This window comes from Temnothorax curvispinosus, unplaced genomic scaffold (assembly GCF_003070985.1).
Source record: "Temnothorax curvispinosus isolate PA1 unplaced genomic scaffold, ASM307098v1 QBEX01004029.1, whole genome shotgun sequence".
NCBI lineage: Eukaryota > Metazoa > Arthropoda > Insecta > Hymenoptera > Formicidae > Temnothorax > Temnothorax curvispinosus.
In genome coordinates this window covers 35,981-55,285 of record NW_020213809.1, presented here as the reverse complement: position 1 = coordinate 55,285, position 19,305 = coordinate 35,981, and the positions used below count along the sequence as shown (strand labels likewise).

Genomic DNA, 19,305 nt, shown 5'->3' with positions numbered 1-19,305 from the left:
AAAAAAGAGAAATCACATATACGAGATAGGGAGTAGGACTCAAAACTCGACCTCGACGAGTTAAAATCGAATGCATCCCCTAGTCAGCCCTAAATCGGCTTTCGTCGCGTAATTATTGGTATTGCGTGTTTTGCGTGTATATGTGTGTGTATGTGTGTGTCTCATATTTACCCATATGTATACATATATATGTATTTTATATATAATTCTAGAGGAATAAAAATATCATAATGTATATCACATACATGTATAATATTTTTATTTATATAAAATATATATATATTTTTTTTTTATTTTTGTGTTTGTGTTTTTCGTGCGTTTACGCGTAGTCTCTTTGGTGTCTTGCAGTCCGCTTAAGTATAAATCTGTAGCAGTATCAAAATGGTAAAAATAGTGCATATGAAGACCATGAGCACAGGTAAAACCAGGATGAATCTGACGGAGCGGCTGGGGCCGCTTGGTTCCTGTCATACGGCTTGCTCGCCGGACTCGGTCGAGGCGTCGAAGAGTGGCCGATCCGCCGGCGTCTCGCTCGACGTCGTCGACTTTGTGCCGCCGCCGCCATTCCCGGTATTACCTTCCCGCCTGGTTTTACTCGAACCCGAGAAGCACAGGCAGCCGGACTGATTGCGATTCCGCTTCAATGTCGGCTTGTTCTCGCGGACCTGCTCCGCTGAACACTTCTGATAGTAATCGTAGTCCTTCAAGTACCTATCAGAGACAAATAATTGCGATAATATCAAAATTGGGAACTGAACGATAACAATCTTAATTGAATCGATTACATCAATTTAATTGACTCCGAACGGTAGACAGAGATCATTTACTTACATAAGAATAGAAGAACGACGTTAATAGCATGACATGTATCGCAAGGAAAAAGTTATAAGGAAAAAAAGGTTTCTTCTCTTCAAAATAAAATAATAGAAAGAATAATGAGGCCATCGTGATACGTACCAGACCGGCGGCCATCGGTGCTCATTCAAATACTCCTGGTTCTCCGGATGAAGCAGCCGCACGCTGCGAGGCGACATTTTGCACAGCTTATTATAGTTAACGCAGAGATGATTCATGCACCAGTCGGCCAGCTGATCGGCATTATGCAGCTGATAATCGTAACTAAGCGTTAAACGGGTACCGCTACCGCCGCATTATCGTGTCTTAATTGATGTAAAACGCGTGAAAGAAACTGACCTTGCACGGCTCCAACAGCCTCAGGCAGTTTTCCACGGCGTCGTTCCCCTCGTTTTGCGAAAGTCGCTCAAGATCTTCGATCACTCTGCTCTCGACTAAGTTCACCAATCGTTGAAGGCAGAGTCTATTAGCTAGCTCCAATAGATTCAGGCACCTGGCCGAGGAGATCGCCGGTACCTCGTCCGTGTAGAGATAGCAGAGTAACTTGTGGAATGTGTACTCCCGAACCCCAGGAAAGACTATCTGCCATTGCGATCATGAGATACGATTTGTATTAATTTCTCATGACCGCGGCTATTACGATTAATTTATTCGAGTTCTTCAAGGTTATTCTGGTGAAAAATTTTCTTCAAATTCTTCACATAGTTTTTCCGAACTTATATATAACGTTTATGACTTAAAAAAAATTATTTTATACGACGTGAAAACTTTTTTTTGAAAAATCTACATCTTTTCTAGACGTCTGTATACAAATTCTGAAATATTCCAAGATTTTTTATTCTACCATTTCTGAAGAAAACGTATAAAATCTGAAGTTTGACACATTTTTTTAGAAATCTTTATAATTTTAAAATATAAAAAATTCTTAAAAATATGTGATATAGAAATTTTTTTACTAGAAATAATTTCATAATAATTCATGTTCAATCGCGCGTAAAATTACCCGTAGTTACGATAGTTGAAATTATCATAATTCATAGAGTGCACTTACGACTTTTGCGCTGCTTTCGCGAAAATCGCCAGAGAACATGGCTTTCATCACGTCGCATCGGGCAGTGAGAATCGCTTTGTGAGCCGGTACGCTGCCATCATCCAACTCAAATATCACATCGGCGAAGAGACCTGGAGTGTATTACATTTCTTAGTCAAAAGCTCACAATAAAAAGGTATTCATCTTTTCGATGCGCGATCGGTGCCCACCTTGCTCCAGGCAGATATCTTCCAATCGTTGTCTAACCACTTGCTTGTACCGGTTGTTGAGATCGCTATTAACGAACTGCTCCCGCGTTTGTATGCTACCGAGCACCATGAGTAATTGCGGTAGCTCGAGAAATTCGGCCGCCTGTCTGATTTCCTGCGGGCAAGAGCGATCGAGACATCATACGGATGCGCCGTTCGCGACTTTCGTCGACGTAGAATGAGCGATTTAAAAAAAAGAAAGAAAGAAAGACACGAGATCAGCTGATCGCTTCCGGATCGCTAGAAGACCTATCCTACTAGGCAATGATTCTAGAATGTCGGTGAGAACAATTGGAAGCGTATCCATGCACGGCATCCCCTTCGACCGAGGTCGACCGTGCGTCGATTCCTCGAAGCTCTCCCCTCCCCCCACTCGCTCGATGATGATGTCGAGGACGATGGTCGCACGATACAACGGAAGCAATGATTCGCGAACTATAAAGCTTAATGAACATGGCCTATTAGCTAAACGTCGAAGATCGATGTAATTAGTCGTCAAATTGCACGATGTTAAATATAGATTTCTACAGAAGACAATTAAACGCGTCTTCAAACATATACGTAAACAATTTTGGCGGGTTTTTAACAGCCTCTCTGATATTCATCTGTCTCATTATAATTATTTTTAATATTTGGTTAATTTTTGCATATTTTAGTAGCTCTTTATTGTGAATTGAAAGATTAATTCTGGGAGATGCAACGAGTTTGCCTTGTAATTAGTCGTAATTAGTCATAATTAGAAAGGCGCATGCTCGTGTGATGACATGATCACGCAATTAAGTCTTCAACGAAACAGATCAGCTAGATGAGGCTACTATGTGCGTGCGTGCGTGCGCATGTAAAACGTGTAACGTATATATTAATGCGACTGCCAAATTTCCAAACGTATTTCGCTTTTGTACTAACCAGTAGAAGCCCGATAGGAGCTGTCTGAAAGAATAGAGCCGCGTTAGTTACTGTATTATCTGCAACAGTTGCGATTTTAGCTCACGCTCTTAAGAGATCATTACAATGTACACAGCGTGTCTCTCTTATCAAACGCGATACGTCGGGAGCATTCGCAACCTGGCCGCGGTGTCTCAGTCGTACTTTCTCGTATTGTATATAATTCATATATATAATGTGAACATTGCTGCAAAATTATACCTATATAATAAAAAGACAACAGAGCTTGCGCAGCCGCGAAGGCAGTCAAACCGAAGAGCACACTTATTCAGTTGAGTTTCTACCTTGTCGTAAGCCTACGAGATAAATCGACGCTCCTCGTCGTTTATTCCTTTTCGCACGGAGATTATATCACGCCTATTTACGCGCGTTTACTTCCGCGACAGATAAACAAAGGGTGTCTTCTTACATTCTCGAATGTACCTTTTCTCTTATGATAATTTCTACCGACCCAACGTACTTGTAGATCGTGGTACCGTTTGTCCAAGCTGCCTGTATAAATGAATTGCAAGCACTGCTGCATCGCCTGCGGCGTGATCAGCTTCGACAGCGTAATCACAGTCATGGGCTGCTGCACTCCGTTCGCATTCTCAGTCTGTAAAGCGATTTCGACGACGATTATAACGACGAGGCGACAAAGCGTTTCGCAGGTTTTCGCAGGACAAAATGTCAAAAACCATTCTCACCATACATATACGAATATTTTGGAAGGCAGGATGATTCAGCTCCCTCGTCGCGCCGTTGCTCTTCCTCTGATTATCCATCGTCGGCAGTACTTGAAAACTCGAGCGTCGTTTAAGTTGCTCCCAGACTCTGTAACGTACACGACTCGTTTGTGCGGGGCTTGTCTCGTCAAGCGATAGTAGTATACAAACTCTTCATTACGAAATATTGCAAACTCTGTTCCGTCGCTACGTAAGTCGAATGTGCCGACATTTAAAGACCGTGCAAAGGCTAAGGGGGAGCATCTAACTGCATCTAACTCTTTATTTGGCAATAATACCTTCAAGCGATGTCAGTGTGTTGGATTTATGGTATGATCGAAGCGTTTCAATTGCATGCCCTTCTGTTAGTGTCCAAGCCCATAAGCAACACTTATAACGTACATATATTAGCGAGTTAGTATAACGTCTGCCGCAAAATTAGACATGTTCCGTCACGCGTTAACTGTGGCTTGCCAAATAAAGGGTTAATCGACGCAGGAGTAAACATACGAGGAATGATTACTCACTTTGCGGGTTTGCTTTGATCGATACGAATTAGGCACTCGGTATCGTCGTTGAAGTCACCAACGGTGGCCTCGCCGAAAGTGCTCACCTTGACGAGACAATAAGGGAAACATGTGTTATTGTGTTATCCTGTTACTACCTCCGAACCTGATAGAGCTGGCATATACCATGCTGGACTCGCTGGAGCTGCGCGGCGTCAATTCCTGGGCGAGTTCCATCGAGAAGAGCCGGTGGAACGCCGGCGAGGCAGCGGCGAGCAAGCAACGATGAACCGAGAACGTGCAGTTACTCGCTATCAGGGTGACGTCTGTGTGAACCGGCCTCGTCCACAGGCTCTTCATGTTTTCCTCGTAGGTACTCGCAGCCAGGCATACCTTTGGCGGTACTGGTTTTGGTGGGCAGAATGGCGCCTGTCAAGTCAAAATCATCATAGGTCATATCAACGCCTGCGAAGAAGATAACTCGAGCATCAATCGAACGAAAGAGAACCCCTCCACCGATAGCAAAACGCGAGCAAAATCATGCAAACGCGTTACTGAAAACAATTTATGTATTGCTGCCACAAACATTGCGTAAACATAAATCGTAGCTCGTCGAAGATTCGTATTTATGGTGCTTTTGCAGCAAAGATATGTAAATTGTTGCTGCAAACTGCTTGAGCAAATCTATGTAAATTATTTCCATCAATAATATGTAAACTGTATGCACTAATGGAATCTCCGGGCGTAAACTGTTGTTGGAAAGATGTAACGAATATTGAATAAACCGTTGCTTGAAACAACGTCAATACTATTGTTGAGCACTTGCGGACGCAGCTTTACATATTATTTGCACAAACGCTCACAAACGCTACGAACATATTTCGTAGATATGACAGACATTTTGCTATCTGGGTCCTCTTTTCAAGAACACAATCTTAATTTTATATCTAAAAAATTATGAGGATGAGCAAAGGCCTCCTTTTATCTTTAAAAGATAAATCTGTCGCAAAATCGTTTGCATGCATTGTCTGTTACCTGTAACAAAGGTCTTTGCACCCTTTTCAGGTTCGTCATCCAGAAACGCTGCTGACGACGTGCGATTAAAGCGGCGCGTATTGAATTCTCGAACACCTCGTTCACGCCGTAATAAGTGAAAACGCTCGTCTCGTAATAGCACACACCGAGTTCTCGCGCTACCGCCCGCGCCTGATCCGGCATCACCAGATCGCTCTTCCTCGTAGCCCTGTAAATAATTGCAAACGAGATTGATTATGCTTTCGTTGAAACGTGTTTCGCACTATGTTATTGATGAAAAAGGTGAAACTGAAATGACGATGAAGTCATTCCGACCGTAGCCGTAAAAAGAATAAGGGATCGCTAAAAGTCACGAGAAGACTTTCAGATTTTCTCCCGCGGGAGTAATAGCCGCGTGTCAAGGTTCGGTTAATTTCGACTCGCCCCGATTACTTAACTATCGAGAATCTTAAGTTTTTCAATCAATCACCCAGCGCCGTTATAAAATTCATACGCCATAATGTCGCATAAGCTCATGTAATGAATATTTTTTGCCGGTAAAAGATTTCGAGGAAGCTTATGGAGACTCACTGAAAAATCAATACTTGGACACACTTCGGTAAACTGACCACCGTTGAAGGAGCATCGATGCGAGTGAATGAGTTTCACACGAGGCTAAAAAAAAATCGGAGAGACGCGCGCGAATTTCATTTGTAGCCAAAAAAAGAAGGCGATCGACTGAGATAATTAAATGCGCTCATTTTTGGAAAAACACTTTATACGTCTTAGAGAACAATCAATTTTATCAAAATTTGTTTTGTGTAAAATTGTCAAATATGAAAATTAACTAATCCACGGTAAAAACTAAAGATAAATCTAGTTGCGTTCTCTCTCTTATTAAAAGGCTAAATCTGTGTTCAGAAAAATAAATAGAAATTATAAAGTGTCAAAGTTTTAAAGATTTAAAAAGAACGTCAAGACCGAGAACTCTAAAATTTTGAGTTGTTGATAAAATTAACGCTTCCTGAGTTTTCTAAATTCGATTTCACAGAAAGGATTGTCGTCAAATTATCTCAAATTCTCCAATTTTTTTTCTAGTTAATTTCTTAAAAGAATTAAGTAATTTACCTTACAAAGGGACTGCGATCGCGGAAGTAACTGAGATAAGTTTCGTCTCGATACATGTATCGCAGATCGTTTTTGCATCCGACCAATAGGACCGGTGTCTGCGGGCAGAACCTCCTTATCTCGGGGTACCACATCACCTTGCAGTTTCGCAAGGAAATGGGGTTGGTTATGGAGAAACATAGTAACACGACGTCAGACCTAACAAAACCCTTTCAATTAATATCGATTCGTGAATAAAAATTCCACTCGGCGACAATCTTACCTGCCGTATGCAAAACGTCGATCCTTCTCGTGATCGCCAAATGTGTCCCAGAGACGTAGCGACACGTTTACATTGTCTACTACCTCCCAAGATCGCTCCAACACCTGACACGTATGACACTATGTTATTTAATACCGTTACATATTTCTAGGAAAATTAATAATAGAGATGGCCTTTAACTTGATAATGATGAACATACAGGTGCTCTTATTTTTACGAAAGTCTGAGTAGAAAGAATTAGAATCACTTTTAAATTTTCGTCGTTAAATCACTTCGTAATTGCGGCTTTATTTCATATTACATAAATTATGTAATATAATATTATTTATTACTCAATTGACGTTCTCTTTATTTTTATTACTGATTATTACTCATATTTCGAATTAAACTTGATCAATGATTACATGAAACATGTCTTTAAGTAAAAGGATCAACGAGCGCAGAAGGAACCGTAATTAGACGTAGGCGGACTCACATCCTTGTAGATCCGATATTGATCGATAGCCCAGACCGTGGGCACATGAGTAGTCAGGAGCTGTGACAGTGACACGTGCTTGTTGCAGGCCCTGGCGCAGATCAGTCTGGTCTTTCCGACTGCCGTGTCACCCACGACCACGCACTTGACCAGTTCCTGGTGCGGCTGCTCATTGTCCATCACCGGCAGTCTCCCCTACTCATGCACGATACCCTCTCACCTGCCAGATCGCTCGAGTTCTCGACCGCTGTCTCCGACACAGGTGATGCTACCGCTGTCGTTTCCGTAGCGGCCAAATGCGTGCACCACATCCGATAACCTGATCGGAACGCGACGTCCTCGACCTTGCCGTTGATAATAAGATATGCGCTAAAACTGAAACACGGAAACGATATGCGTCAGTGCGCGACGGACGCGATGCTTATCCAACTTGACACCTTTCTTCCACTTTCGAGAATGCAACTCTCGATAATGTCAGAATCCTATAACATAATCGTATCGAGAACCATTAGAACCATCGCTTGTTCCTCGAAATCGAAATCATGACAATAAAGCTTTTAGGTGGACACTTGAGCGGGAAGCATAGACTTTTGTATAACGCATATAATGCGTAAGCATAAGAAAACCCAGGTAGCACATATACACGTTTCAGAAATGTTTTATAAGCGTTTTTCCGAAACATTTTATAACCGATTTCTAGAAACGTTTCTCATGAATAAAAATGTTCATTCAAGAAACGTTCGATGGAACGTTTCTTTTCCGATAAAATAACGTTTAAAAAAACGATTATAGAAACGTTTTGTTTTAATGATAAAGACATTTAAAATTCCTACTTTTCACGTCTTTTGAACGTGTTTATGACGTCTTTGAGACATATATGCATGAGAATGTTCTAGAAGCTTTATGCATATACCATCTATGACGTCTATTCTTTTTCGAAGAAATTCCTGAACTGGTCTATATATATAATAGCTTTAATAGCTTTTTTTGAAACATTTAAATTTATATTGCACTAATTATTATTGCATAAAATAAATCATTTTATCTATGCACATATATCAACACTTGATTACTTAAATTAATTTTGCCCTACCAGTCTTAATCTATTTGTCATCGGACAAATCTGAGCTTAGAAAACTTGCAACAGTTGCAAAATAAACGTCCTGCTGAACGTGGCCATTGAAAGAACATTTATACGTGTGTTTTGTTTTGAAGAACTTGCTAAACTGGTGCGCACATTAATAATGCAATTATATAGAGTGAGACAAGTATATTTTGTTTCACTAAAACTTATTGCACGACGGTGCACCAGTTTAGGAATTTCTTTAAGTAACCAAGTGGATATATGTGCATGGATAAAATGATTTATTTTGTGCAATAATAATTAGTGCAATATAAATTTAAATGTTTTAAAAAAGGCTATATATTAAAGCTATTATATATACATGCTATATATTTATATATACATACTATATATATATATATATATATATATATATATAGGGTTGTGTGGGGTGATGTGCAACACGTTCACTCGTTGCTCGGAAAACATCCAAAAATCAAATTCTTGAATATATCATGGCTGTATAATGTAGAGGAAGGAAAATACTACAATTCTACGTGATTAGATTTTCAAAATTTTAAATTTTTCCTAAAAAATTTTTGAGTTTTCATATAAACGTCTGTTTTAGCATTTTCAAATTTTCTTGGAGTGATGTGCAACACAGGTAAAATTAAGATAAAAAATGCATGAATATCGACATCAATCGACTTGGTTAAATTTGGGCTTCTTAAGGGGATCCTATAGTGGCGGTAGTTACCGACATTTTTTCATTTTAAGGAATTTTTGAATTGGCTTTACAGAATTGCAAGTTTTTGGTCTAGAATTAAAGTACGCACAAAAATCTACATCGCGTTGTACGATTTCATATCGGGAACAAAAAAAAATTGAAAATTTTACTAATTTGGGCACATACAACTGTCATCTGACGACAATAACAAAATTACTGCAGTTTATATATATATAATGACACCAAGGCGACGTAGGGACAACATGTAGGAACAATATCGTGTAAATAAAACTAAGATTCAACGTCTAGAAAAAAAGATTCCGTAAAATGAAGTTTTATTAAGCAAAAGCACATTTAGGTTGACAGGATAAGCAGTATTGCGTGTAGCGAGAGATGGCGCAGCAATCGAACAAAGACAGATGCCTCTGATTTGACAAGGACAGACATAGATATATAACATAGAAAACAGGATTAGAAATGTTGACATTACCGACGTCGAGGAAGTTCGGCCTTCGCTATAGGATCCCCTTAAATACAAATTAATCGAAATCTGGTAAACAAAAAATTTCACTGTATTGTAATCGACCTCTGACAAATGGAAATTTCACAAAAAAAAATCATTTTTTATTTGATTTCTTATTTATTTATCGCTTAAAAATTAATATAATGAAAGGAAAAACGCAACCGGATGATCGCCTTTCAGCAATTTTATTGCTGCCCAAATTAGCTCGCAATTCGACCGGAACAGCGATACTCTTATTTTTATACTTTCGTGGCATAATGACTAAACACATTGAAAAATTAAAACACTTTATATACACATGTTCAATCGCAAAATAGCGATAAACTAGCGAAAAATGAGTGTTGCACATCACCCCAAACACGCTATTTTGCGCGGACTGGCGTGACACCAACACAACGTAAGAAAATCACAAAATCGCTTTGGATTATCAAAAGTACTTAAAAAACTAACAATATAAAAATATTTACCTATAAGATGACTAAAACCACGTCACGAAATCACTATGAATGTGAAAAGCGAAAATTACATTGAGCTCGAGAAATTTAACTCGCTTTTCGTACAGCAAACCAGGGTGCGTGCCATCTCGCGAGTTATTTATCTAAAACAAGGTACTATTGACACAACGAGATGGCAGTATGCGATTCTGTCAAATGTCGACATGCAGACCAGAAATCGGAAACGTTGCACATCACCCCATGTTGCACATCACCCCACACAACCCTATATATATAGATAAAGCAAATTATAATTTTGAAAGGAAAAATTTAACAAATAGGTATTTTTGTTTACTGTAGAAACGTAAAAACACGTTTCTTAAATCATGGTTTCAAAGACATTTTTGTTCAAACGTTTCTTAATGGTTCTTTACGGTTATGAAACTATGTATACGTTCAAAAAACGTATATGAAACTAATATGTGCTACCTGGGAATTGATTGGTCCATATGCATGTGCATAAGGAAATAGACCACGCACGTTTCTTATGCTTACGCCGTATGTGTTGTGCAGAAGTGTGTGCTTCCCGCTTAAGCCTTAGCACAAGAATACGTAGATATTAGTGCTGGCCTACAACCTTGCTTTAAAAGATATTTAAGTTGTAAGCCGTAAGAAATTGACCAATCACAATAATCGAGTATTCTCCTCACATTCCATTGTGCGTGGTCACGTTCTTACGGCTTAAAGCTTAAATATTCTTTAAAGCAAGGTTGTAAACCAGCACTTATGCTTTCGATTATAATCCGTTGCTTTTTTCTGGATAATATAGTGGTTTTAAGTACACGACTGTACATACATATTATATTGAAATATATTCTACTGCGTTTTTTATGTGACGTATTTAGTAATTTACACTGTTAAATATTAAAGGATGAAATTTAAACCATGACCTTGAGTTAGATAACATTTATTTTTATCTACCATGTGTGTCAAAATTCATTATTTTAACACAAAACAGTATTATTTTAACTTTGGTTTAAACAGAATAATAAATTTCGTTTGCCAGTATAGAATAACAATTAAAGTAATTTTTAAATTGACCGTGACTGGCAATATATAACGTCTTTTCGATATGAACATTGAAAAACTGTGAGCCAACTTGGTTTGTCGGATTCACACAGCACTTTTTCGGATCAATTATCGAGACATTATTAATTTCGACTATGGGTTTTAGTCAGTTGATGTACGTTCTAAATTAAATAATTTTTTATTGCGAAAAATATTACCCCAGCCAGGGTTTGAACCTGGAACCTCCCGTATACTGTGCGGGTATCGCGAGTCGTGCCAATTCGACCACTGGGGCTGTGGTAATATTTATCGCAATAACAACTTAAAGATGGAGCACCGATTCTTCGGTCGACGGTGTATAATAAACAGAATAATAAATTTCTTTTGCCAGTATAGAATAACAATTAAAGTAATTTTTGAATCGACCGTGACTGGCAATATATAACGTCGAAAAGACGTTATATATTGCCAGTCACAGTCGATTTAAAAATTACTTTAATTTTTATTGGTTTAGTTAAATTGAGTAGGAGCAGTGGCGACCTAGGAATGGTTAATAACTCAAATTGAGTATAATTTAACTAACGAATTTAACAATGTAAGCAGTGTAGCCTTGGCGTAAGGTATTTAACTTTTGGCGATACATATAAACTACTTGCATTGACATAATAAATCGTAATTACTATCAGTAGAATTTAATTTAAATCAATTTGCTTGGAAAGTAGTCATGTAAGTAAATTATCTCAACATTCGATTAATCGGAGCACACAAAACTCGTGACCGAAAGCTACGTCCCCTCAAGCTTGACCTCATCGGTCACATCTTCGGAACAGTCGAAGATGCGGAAAGTGGGGAGAAAAATTATATTCGTGCCGAAAATAATCTGTGACCGTAGATACCATCGTCCATCACATCAAACTAAAACGATAATTTGACAAATTACGAAGATGAACGTATTCGCATAACGTAAAAGCATATTCATAGTTGAACGATATTGGTAGGTGTATATTAGGCACGAGAGAGGATAAGAATCTGAAAGTCTTTAGTCACTTCTAATACGTACTCGTGTCCATTGTGTGTGTGCGTGTGTATATATTACAAGCGAGTATGATTTGACCCTAGAAAAAAGGGTTTTTTTCTGTATTTAGAACCAAAGCTTCGCGAGATCTCAGCCTCGATTTCCACATTGCTTCAACCCTGAATGAACGCGTAGATATATATATATATATATATATATATATATATCTACCTCTCTGACTACGTCATTCTCAAAATTCTTGCCGCTTGGTGAACATTCTCGCCGGCCACACGCTATATTAACCTCCTTCTATGAATTTCCATTCAACATCTCATCAGCTTTTCCTTCGCAGCTCTGGTTTCCGTACAAAAGAAATTGTCTGTTCACCGTTACATTTGATTTTATAGATCTTATACCCCAGATAGCACGCATGTCTAAAAGACGTTGTATATAAAGATGCCTCTAAGATGTCTTCTAGACTGCATGCGTGCTATCTGGGTATGGATGAACTCGAAACACGCTGTAGCATATCTGAATAAGATGCTTGGAAGGTCTCACAGACAGTGTTATATATACGTATATTACTTAAATATTCATTAATTTAATTATTCATTTTAGGTTAACCCATGTCTGAACTTTTAATATTAAATGTCGTTCAATTTCCCCGATATTAAAGAATGTGTCAACTCTATCAATAAATTTAATTTTATCTTTATTCTTCAGAAAATTCTATATCATATAATAATGTTCCATAAATCTATACTAAATTTGCAATTAGATTTTATATACATTCTTGCTATTAAAACTCTTATTTAGAGAGCATAACTCTCCAAGTAAAGTAAATTCAGACTCTGAATATTTTTCTCCGAAAAGGAGTAAAAACCCGAGTTTTTATAGTCTATAAAAATATATTGCTATTTTTTAAACGTGCAACGATCGTGAACCTATAATCATAGCTATAGCAAATATAATCCACGCTTGACTATAAATAATTGAAGATAAATTTCATTTTACCTGTCGTCGCCGACAATCTGTAATCCGTTCGATTAGCCACAGCTGTAGATTTAATCTCAAGCGGAATGAGTAAAAGCTACGTAGTAAGAAAAGAGCAAGAGAGAGAGGGGAGGAGAGAGAGAATTAGTTTACCCGTGACTTTCATGTCAAATACATCCCCAAGGCAACGCTCTTGCTGCATGCGACGGGTATAATGTTATAATATCCGCTTGTTACGATAATATATTGTGTGCCTAGAGGAAACATGTCGATAATACTAGGTGACAACTATACTCGAGATACGCAAAACGTAATATTCACTGAGTCACGATGCGAAACTCGAAAGCCTCGTGTCGCTCAATAGTCCCGCCTGTTTCGCTGACGTTTTCCGGGAAGTGTCTTTGGACGAGACCTACTTTCATGAAATGGAATTTATGGCAAGTGTCCGCTCTCTCCGTTCATTCAGCAAATCGTGCATCATCGTGATTAAAAATGAATTGGAAATAGAATATGTATATCCGCCCCGTTCCGCACGTCCGAGTGATCGCATCGATAAAACGCTTCGTATATATAAAATTATTGATTCGGCTAGGGTGGTGGATAATTAGTTGCAATCTGGCTCTTCGCGTGTCAATCTGACCTCGTATTTTTAGATATCATATAATCTACAAATGTAATCATTTCCCTTATCGTGTGTCCTATTGAACGTTAACTGCGCTGAATCGGTAAATATAATAGATGACGATCACGCGTAATATCGCTTGCGCGGCGAGCGCTCGTTTCGCGGATCCCCGCCTCAAACGGAGTTTTTCTTCATCGGGATTATTATTACTGTAATTTCGTGTAATCCGCCGTAATCCGAGAACTGTATCTCGGTTCAAATTGCTAGCGAGGCTAAGATATTATGCGGCAATCATCGCCCATGTGCTATAGATAGCGCAGTTCTTTTGATCCATTATGAGTCGTAAATAGCCAATCTTCAAGTTAAAACCGACTTTAATTTTTTTAACGTGCCAAACGTTGTATCGAGAACAGTTTGCATGTATGTATGCTAAGAGTGACATATGCCACGCTGACTCCTTTTGAACTTTTTAAACGCAATGCTTTCCGTCATCTCGCATATATTTTACAGCTTCTTAACGCTTGTAAACATAGTATTATGTACACATATAAATTCAAATTAGTACAAGCGTGTTTCAAGCAATATGCAGTAAACCACGCGTATAAAAACAGTTCTGACGTGTATGATAAAGCATAAGTTAATAAAGCGGATAGTTTTCATCAGTTGGAATAGGCAACAAAAAAAGTCCTTATCAACTTTAGCAAGGCCTATCGATCTTTACTAATATGACGTTAAGTTGTTTTCATACTTTCTGTTAGGCTACGCACCACGTGCGACGGACATTAAATAAACGGACATTATAATGAACGTTTTGTCCAAATCTGCAAAAGGCTCCGACTAAAACGATTCGTTTGAAACAAAAACAAATTAAAGCAAACTGAAATGTACGAAAAAAATAAAGATTTAGTAACAAAAAACAAAGGATTACAAATGCTACATTCTTCTTAAAATTAATTTTAAATTGTATATCTCCCTCTGTTTGTATTTTTAAGAACGTAAATTATATCAAGTTTTATTTCCAATCAAATATCGCACCCGTTGTTACTAAAATCAATACTATTGTATTATGGATTCGGTAATAGCTAATAATATTTCATTCGCACGTGGTTGATATCGTAAAATACCATCCCACGTTACTAAGAAAATATGCAATCGCGATGTGATACTTGAAAGCTACATGATATTCGAGCAAGTTTCCCATTTTGCTGCATCTTTCTAAACTAGTTTAAAAGAATTAAAAACATTAGAATTTCATGATTTTTATCGTCGTACGTTAGTCGTAAATTTGCTGTTGTACATACTTTATTAATCGAAAGAAGCCTAATGATTGCTTTCCATGCGGAACGTATACTATTGTGCTATTAAAGTGATGAGATAGTTGGCATAATTATACCACGTATTTCAGAAGTGAGAAAACCTACGGAAATCCGATTTTAAAAATATACAAAGTTAAGTAAACGAATTTAACAGTTAAAAGTTTTACGATATCAAAAAATATTTCGCGAGATATTTATTCGTTGCCTTTCGTTGTAAAACACAGAAAAATTAATGCAGCGCAATCAGTGCGACATTAAACATATGGCTGATTACTAAATATGATTAAACTGTTTTTACACATTCTGAAACTTTAATCAATGACGCGCCAGACAAGCTATTTCCAAGGTTTTAAATTGATTTTAGTTTCTGTTTCACTGTCCTATATATGTGCATTTACAAGAACGTATTTAGTCAGAGAAATATCGTCCTGACGTCATCGATATACATAGCAGAAACGACTATTAGTCCGCTTTAAATAGTCAAATCCTAATAGCTTCGGCGAGTATATTTTCGTAGATCCGCAACGACGAGCAACGTCCACGGGTTCGTGATTTCCAAGCCGCTTCCGAATATCCCCTAATCGTGTTAATAATTTCCTTCATTTAATTCATTAATATACTTTCCAGTGCACGTACCGTTGCTTTCGTCGCTTAATGTTAAATACCGAACATGTCAACGTTTATCAATAACCGTTAATTAGCTTGTGATAAAATGTGTAAAATTTTAATCGCCGCGTTAATTATTGCCCAGCACCCACGTTTGCCTTCTACCTTTTTTCGCCGCGGACGCTTTTACGACGTGCGATAACTATAGGTGCGCGTTCCTTCCGGAAATGGCTTTATAGAAAACGTGATTCGGTGAACGTCGACGGCGTATATGACGCTCAATGTACCCGCCGTGTAGTCGGCTAGCCGCGAGAGGAGAGGAGCGGAGAACGGATGTAGAACGTGCGGGAGCGTATATACTGTAGATACCGCGCGCCAGCGGCGGCGGTAGAAGCCGTTGCTGACGCATTGCAGAACGGGTCGCGGGGAGGTCAGCCGCGGCGGGCGAGTAGAAGAGGACCCGGGTCACCGCCGTCGCGTCGGCCAAGTATAATGGGAAAAATCGAGTAGGCGGGTAGCTCGGGTCGGCGCACTATATCCTATATCCTCCGCTTTCTTCCATTCTCCTTCGTTCGCGCCTCACAACTCGCTACTTTACTCGCCTTCTCCGTTTGCCGAACTGTCAATCCGCCCGAAGGACGGTCCAAGTCCAAGAATTGCACGCGGGGTCAACGAGCCGCGCAACGGCCGAGCCCGCGTCCGTCCGTCGGCCGTGTTAATTAGGTAAACGGTGTTCTTATTGCCGACCTCTTTCAGCGGCTAATCGCAGAACTGCGACAGTGGACCCGCAAGCGGCTCCTCTGCTCGGCGCGACGCGACGCGACGGTGTCGCGTTACTCCGGAAATCGTACCGTCGCGTGTCGCGTGTCACGTGTATACCTGTCGATCGCGCTTTATGGGCATGTCGCGTGGCGACGCTTGTATCACGTTTCCGACGTCCTTATCCATGCTACGTCACACCGATATCGCATCGTCGATATCGGAAGGAACTGTCTCTGTGTTCCTTCCGAGACGCAGGCGATATAGGGTCTGTTATCTATTGCTGAACTGGCTGCATCACTCCACATTGAAGGGAAAAAGATAAACTCTGAACTAGTGCAGCCAGTTTTGCAATAAAAAAAAGACAGACACATACCTATACCTAGGCTCGCAAAGTTTCGCGAAACGGCCGTGGCACGCGCCGCTTAAATCGCGATGCACGCAACAATCGGCGGCGGTCGTTACGGCAAATGATCGCGAGTATGCGGCAACGCGCCGAGCGATACGGAGCGTCTCGTACAATGTTAGAGAGAGGGTATAAATCAATTTTCAACTATGCCGCGGCCCGCGGCTGTAGGTCGACGGTCGAGTTCCAATCTCCATTGGTATGCCGCGCGTCCACGCAGACGGGTCACTCGAGAGGCGTAATCGTTTTTATCACGCATCGCCGCGAACGGCGAGGCCGATTACGAGCAGATTGCGCCGTTTGGGGAAATGATCGCGGCAACGAGGGAAGGCAGGTACAATAAGGTTGTTGGAGTAATAACATGATTATTACGACGAGAAGGAAATATATATATATATATATATATATATATTGGCTGCTCGCAATAACAAATTAGGGACAGTGAATCATCCGATCGGATGATTTGAACGTACATAATGTATGTAACGATAACACGTTATACGTTGCGCGTGGCACGTGTTGCGGGTGCGCGCTTAATGTACACGCGCTAAATGTTAATTGCAGCCGCAACATTATAACGATCCTCTAACATTCCTGACAACGTTAACGATCGCGAGATTGCCGGGGGCGCCGCGAGTTCGAGACTCGCCTCTGCATCGCGGCCGGGGACCGGGGACGCGTTCGCACTCTCGCATTGCAGACAGTGCTCTCTTATATAAGTTAAAAGCGAGATGGACAGATAGCCGAAGAGAGAGAAAGAGACGAGTCAGAGATAAATAGGTGGAATAATAGTCAACGACCACGCGCGACGCGTGTAACGTGCACCGACGCCAAAAGCACTACGACGCGTCGCGTCGTTCGGCCACTCCGTCGCAATCATTTTTCGTCCCGAATATCAGCCAGACAGCACGTATGTCTAAAAGACGTCGTAAAGACATCTTTTAGACACACGTGTCTAAAAGACATCTTTACGACATCTTTTAGACAAGCGTGCTATCTGGGCAGCGTCTCGCTGAGAGAAGTGCTGGATGCGAGCATCGCGAGAGAGAGGGAGATTCGCAAAAACGAATATTTTTCGCAAATTTTCAACGTTGCGAGTTACAAGTGCCGCGCGAATTGCTGGAACGGATATCTTACAACGACGTTGATCGCGACTTCGTCGTTCTGCCAAAGCACGATGGATCTAAGCGTGATCACGTTGCAAGCGTCTTCTCGATGTTTCTCCCGCAACGTAACACACTTATGATCCTCTGCGAGATGACATCGAGAAAATTGCAAGAATCGCGTAATGCAAGCTAGTTTATAAGCTCTCTCTCTCTTTCTCTTGCTCTCTTTTTTCTTTCGATGATAGCTACATTTTGGCTGATGGATGCTACGCGAATACGCGCGACGAGTTTGGCGAGGAGGCACGTTCTCTCGCGCGAATAGAGAGCATAGAATATATATGTGGAATATATATACACACATATGTATATATATAATTGACTGCGTAGCCGCGAGGAGAGAGAAGTGCGGATAGAGAGTGAGAGAGAGAGTGAGTGAGTGAGTGAGTGAGAGAGAGAGAGAGAGAGAGAGAGAGAGAGAGAGAGAGAGAGAGAAAGAGCGAGGAGACCGAGTTCAGTCGACGCTCGAGAAATTACCCGCGTGCAGCTCTCCCGCCTGGTTGACGATGAGGCGTACTCGAACGGATGTCTCCCTTATCCGTGCCGGGGCGGTGCAAGGGCCGGGGTTCCTTCCGCGTAGAGTAGGCGAGCGCGGATTGCACCACGTCGCGAATCGCGGTGTAAGCGGTGTGACGGAGTAAAAGTCTAACGATCGCCGCTCCACCGTGCCTCTCGTCTGCGGCCGCCGTCGTCGGTCGGAGCGCGGCGACGGACTAGAACTCTAGAAGCTGCAGCGGCGGCACATCGCGCAACCAGGACGTTCCACGCAAGTTCCAGCTGACGTCCTGACAGGGCGGGCGTTCGAGGAGGGGCATTCCACCGAGGCGAGGAAGGAAGGAATACGTCTCGTGCGCTCTCTCCTCGGACCGAAACCGCGCTCCGAATCGGATATACCTTCTGCTCGCCCGGATTAACGATCGTGTACCTCGATCGTGCGAAGAAATTCGATCTCACAAACGGCTCTATCTTTCTTGGCGGCGACGGTCGCGGAGGACGCGTTCTCCAACGTTCTCCGTACGATCGCGACGGCAAGTTGTTATTATTAATCGTTCACGATGTGGAGATTCTCCGAGAGAACGATCGTGCCGACACGCGATCGGAGATCCCCCCGTTTTCTAAGATCTGACGTTTCTTTACTCGCGAACGCGCCTCCTCGCGCATCCACCACCCCTCTACGATTCTCTACCCTCTCTCTCGGGTCTCTCTCGGTCAATTCGTTTCTTTCTCTCCCCGCCTTGCTCTCGGGCGGATAACTCACGAGGGCGCCGATTAACGTTTCGCGAATCCACGCGCACGGATTTCTCCTGCACGCGGAGGAGACACGTAGACATTGGAGAATCCGCGCGTTCGAGCGTGTGTACCAAGTAGAACTGCGCACCATCTGTCAACGACTGATCGCTCAAGCGCGCGGGAGCTCGACGT

The 19,305-nt window shown here is 41.0% G+C and overlaps 2 protein-coding genes across 7 annotated transcripts in view; one reads left to right on the top strand and one right to left on the bottom strand.

The window, feature by feature from the left end:
- Nucleotides 1-234: 234 nt before the first annotated feature.
- The window catches only part of LOC112453100 (rho-related BTB domain-containing protein 1), a 23,276-nt gene continuing 4,205 nt past the window's right edge, over nucleotides 235-19,305 (bottom strand). For 2 of the 6 annotated variants that reach the window (XM_025013653.1, XM_025013654.1), the window contains exons 2-15: nucleotides 7,189-7,563; nucleotides 6,714-6,817; nucleotides 6,452-6,649; nucleotides 5,345-5,552; nucleotides 4,496-4,738; nucleotides 4,331-4,416; nucleotides 3,786-3,912; nucleotides 3,560-3,694; nucleotides 3,061-3,084; nucleotides 2,116-2,269; nucleotides 1,907-2,037; nucleotides 1,195-1,437; nucleotides 958-1,106; nucleotides 235-711 (exon numbers count right to left, since the gene is read on the bottom strand). In XM_025013653.1, the coding sequence (XP_024869421.1) occupies nucleotides 468-711; nucleotides 958-1,106; nucleotides 1,195-1,437; nucleotides 1,907-2,037; nucleotides 2,116-2,269; nucleotides 3,061-3,084; nucleotides 3,560-3,694; nucleotides 3,786-3,912; nucleotides 4,331-4,416; nucleotides 4,496-4,738; nucleotides 5,345-5,552; nucleotides 6,452-6,649; nucleotides 6,714-6,817; nucleotides 7,189-7,368 (2,226 nt within the window). In that variant the 5' untranslated portion in view covers nucleotides 7,369-7,563 and the 3' untranslated portion in view covers nucleotides 235-467. Of the gene's footprint in view, nucleotides 712-957; nucleotides 1,107-1,194; nucleotides 1,438-1,906; nucleotides 2,038-2,115; nucleotides 2,270-3,060; nucleotides 3,085-3,559; nucleotides 3,695-3,785; nucleotides 3,913-4,330; nucleotides 4,417-4,475; nucleotides 4,739-5,344; nucleotides 5,553-6,451; nucleotides 6,650-6,713; nucleotides 6,818-7,188; nucleotides 7,564-18,360; nucleotides 19,299-19,305 lie in introns of those variants that run through there. The other 4 variants (XM_025013652.1, XM_025013655.1, XM_025013657.1 and 1 more) reach the window with 4 other exon arrangements.
- LOC112453103 overlaps nucleotides 16,937-19,305 on the top strand; it is a 25,740-nt gene continuing 23,371 nt past the window's right edge. The window contains exon 1 of the mRNA XM_025013662.1: nucleotides 16,937-17,054. Within this exon, the coding sequence (XP_024869430.1) occupies nucleotides 17,029-17,054 (26 nt within the window). The 5' untranslated portion in view covers nucleotides 16,937-17,028. The remainder of the gene's footprint in view (nucleotides 17,055-19,305) is intronic.